This window comes from Limulus polyphemus, unplaced genomic scaffold (assembly GCF_000517525.1).
Source record: "Limulus polyphemus unplaced genomic scaffold, Limulus_polyphemus-2.1.2 Scaffold575, whole genome shotgun sequence".
Classification (NCBI taxonomy): Eukaryota; Metazoa; Arthropoda; class Merostomata; order Xiphosura; family Limulidae; genus Limulus; species Limulus polyphemus.
In genome coordinates, this window is record NW_013666185.1 from 305,159 (window position 1) to 308,658 (window position 3,500).

The 3,500-nt window shown below is 34.4% G+C and overlaps 1 protein-coding gene across 13 annotated transcripts in view; it reads left to right on the top strand.

Moving 5' to 3' along the window:
* LOC106459206 (NGFI-A-binding protein 1-like) overlaps positions 1 to 3,500 on the top strand; it is a 182,549-nt gene that overhangs the window by 79,469 nt on the left and 99,580 nt on the right. For all 13 annotated transcript variants that reach the window (XM_022385642.1, XM_013918808.2, XM_022385648.1 and 10 more), the window contains one exon: positions 976 to 1,113. In XM_022385642.1, coding sequence (XP_022241350.1) covers positions 976 to 1,113 — 138 coding nt within the window. The remainder of the gene's footprint in view (positions 1 to 975; positions 1,114 to 3,500) is intronic.

Below are 3,500 nucleotides of genomic sequence, written 5' to 3' on the forward strand. Positions count from 1 at the left end.
TTATTGGTTTAATGTAAGTGGCTATTGTTCAGGACGAACAATACTAAGGAGGGGTCAGTGTTGCGTCAGCGAGGTCACGTGACTAGTATCAAGCCACCTCTTAGAAATATCCTGTTCCTTCGTGAATTGTCGGGAGACCACTAGATTGGGGGTAGTCTGGTATATATAAAATGGTCACAACGTGATGGAACAATGTGTAAGTGAATGAGTAATTGAATGTATGCGGACAGAATATTGTTGGCCACGTGAGACGTGAGTTATAGCGTTGTTATAGAGCGACTGTTGAAATTAAGTGTATCGTAAAATTGTATTCGGAAAGAATAAACCAGTTTTATTTAAGAAAGGACTTGTGTCGCTAAAGTTTAGTCGGAAAGAATTTACGGAAAATTAACTAACGAACGGAGACGTAACAATATTATAACTGAATTTATGTAAAGGCAAGGAGGACCGTTTAGCTTGAAAAATCACATGTGTTGTTTGAGAAAAATGCAATAACATAGGTTACACGTTTACTCGCAAACACTATATTGAATTATTAAGGAGTACTTGTGGCTAAACAATTACAAAAGATAAGGACAAACTACTAAAGATAAAGACTATCTTTTATTGGTAGGTGACATCTGATATTATCTATTACAGAAAGCTACTTGATGTGATAATTATTTGTGGGAACAATATTTTTGATAACAATTTTTAAGTACAGTTTGCCGAGTGTCTAGTAGTTGATTCATCCTGTGTTTATTAGCTGTAAAAATATATCTATGATATATCGTTTATCTTAGAGCGAACTGTTTGGTTTAAACATTATTTGGAGTATAAGATTGTTCTTGTAGTTCAGTGGTTGTGTGAAGACAAATAGTTTAGTTGTTGTTTTGTTTTTCAGCTGACTGGATACGTCAAAACAGTTGCAGTATTAGGTAACTTATTAAGTAGAAATAAAATTGCTTCAATGATAACTTTTGGTTCTTTGGCTAGGTGGAGACGATGTCCAGCAACTTTGTGAAGCTGGGGAGGAGGAATTTCTGGAGATCATGGCGCTAGTGGGAATGGCTAGCAAACCTTTACATGTCCGACGTTTGCAGAAGGCGCTGCAAGAATGGGTGAACAATCCTGGTAATCTTTCTTTCTTGTCACGTTCTTCAGCAAAACGTTCTAATTGTTACGCCTCTTTGAATTTTACACTGTCTTCTGTAAACTTTGACTGACGTAGCTAACATTAGAAAACAGTTTTATGAGAATATTTAAAAGCCCATGTAATTTCTATGCTTTATAACGGCTTCGGGTATTATTTTTTAATAGGTTTGTGAATGTTTTCATTCTGTTAATATCTACATAACCGTACAACCGTTTCTTTTAATAATGTTAATTTATATGTTTTGATTATTTTGTATTTTTCCTTGTATGTATGTATGAATAGTGTAATTGTGAGGAATGAATGTTAAATTAGCTTAGAGTATAGCACTTAAAATGTCCTGCTAAAATAATTTTATTTCGCTTTAGTTATAATGTTTCGATATATCTTTTAGCCATATAGTTTTTCACTTCACGTTGTATAAAGTCCCCCGGTGGAGCAATGGTAATTCTATGGACTTACAACACTAAGCCCCCCAGTAGCACAGCGGTATGTCTGCGGACTTACAACGCTAGAATCCGGGTTTCGATACCCGTGGTGGGCAGAGCACAGATAGCCCATTGTGTAGCTTTGTGCTTAATTACAAACAAACAAACATACAACACTAAACTTTGGTGTTATATTCCCCGCTGTGGACCCAGCAGATAGCCCAATGAGGCTTTACTATAAAACGAACCCACTTTATGTAAAAGAAAGAGCTTACTATTATTCAAACTTTTGACCTTTTTTTTAAACTTTGTCCTAAATGATGTTGCAAATAACTCAAGAATTGTTTGCAACATCATTAAAGACAAGTTACTCTATGATGTGCTTTGAAATGCGTAGGACTCGGTCATCCTAACTATAGGGGCTCCGAAATGGGATATTTAGATTAAGAAAATGAAATATTAAAAATATGTTATTTTTTAAAACAATATTTATCAGTAATGTTACCCCATTAACGTATTTCATGTAAGGATCATTCAAAATCATTACAAGAAACGTGTGATTTTTGCCAACGTGTTAGATTCAGTGTATGTGGAACGTATGCTGGACTTTTTGATTATTGTTACATTTGTTAGTCCTAGTGGACATTATATTAACAGACAATATTTTATAATTAGTGATATCTATGCTTCAATGATTGAATAATAGCTTTTATACTGGTCTAACACTAAAATCTCACGTAAAAGTAATTTTCTCAACATGCCCATCTGGAATCCGAATGTTGACGTTTTACTGGTGCATTGAAATTTCTATATAACGGATATATTTTGTTTATGAATCTGTATTTGTGTACATTCATTGCCAAGACGTAAGGAATTTCTGAACTGTTATTGTATTTTTTCGTTGATTCATTAAAATTTTCAAAAGTTGAACATTTGGATCTTACATATAAAGACAATGTGATTTGTAACAGGGAGAAAATAATTAACTTGGAAAAGCAACCCGTTTTATTTAATGGTTTCCAAAAACATTTCTTGTAGAACAGGTGAGTGTGGACATAAGAAAACCCAAGAAAGTATTCTGTATTGTGACTCGGCTATTGTACACAACTATGAACTACATTCATGTGCGACAATATCCCATATTTAAACAAGAATGAAAACTTTAGGAATCTTTGTTTGAGTCGAAAGTAATTAGAAGCTTCAGCCCCAAGGAAGAGTCACCTGTTTTAACCACTCGCACCACTATACAGTAGTGTGTTGTCAGTCCGTCAGTAGACACTAAAATGGCGTTAAATACGGGACGCTTAACGTTGCAACTTGTACTGTCGTGACGTCGGTAGAACGTGCGCATGCCATGAATCACGAGAATAATTATACGCCCTGTAGGCTACAATACAGCATGACATATAAACTTCAAAAGCAAGAAATAATAATATTTGTTACTCTTAATTTTAGTTTTATTTACTCTTGCAACAGAACATTTTCGAGGACCCTGCGGAAAAACATCTTGTTTTTATCGTTGTCATATATAACATTTTTGATGGCTTGTAATGATTTAAGCATTTTATAATCCAATTAAATGAACTTTTTGCAAATGGTGTTAATAACTGTAGGAGGACCTTCATTTATATGCTAACTGATGAACGATCAAATTTCATATGTATACATAAACCCGAATGGTACATTTGTTAGTTTCGTAAAGTGTTTCATGTGTTGTCTTAACTTGATTTATTAAAGCTTATGCTCAATTTCACGGTTTCCTACTCAAAGAAAGATAGAATGGGATAAAACTCGTATCTGGTACAATATTATACGGGACTTGTTTAGTGACGATACGGTTTCTTATGAAATTTCAAATACGTGATCTGTCATCTACTTTGGTTTGTTTTTTTGAATTTCGCGCAAAGCTACACTAGGGCTATCTGCGCTAGCCGTCCCTA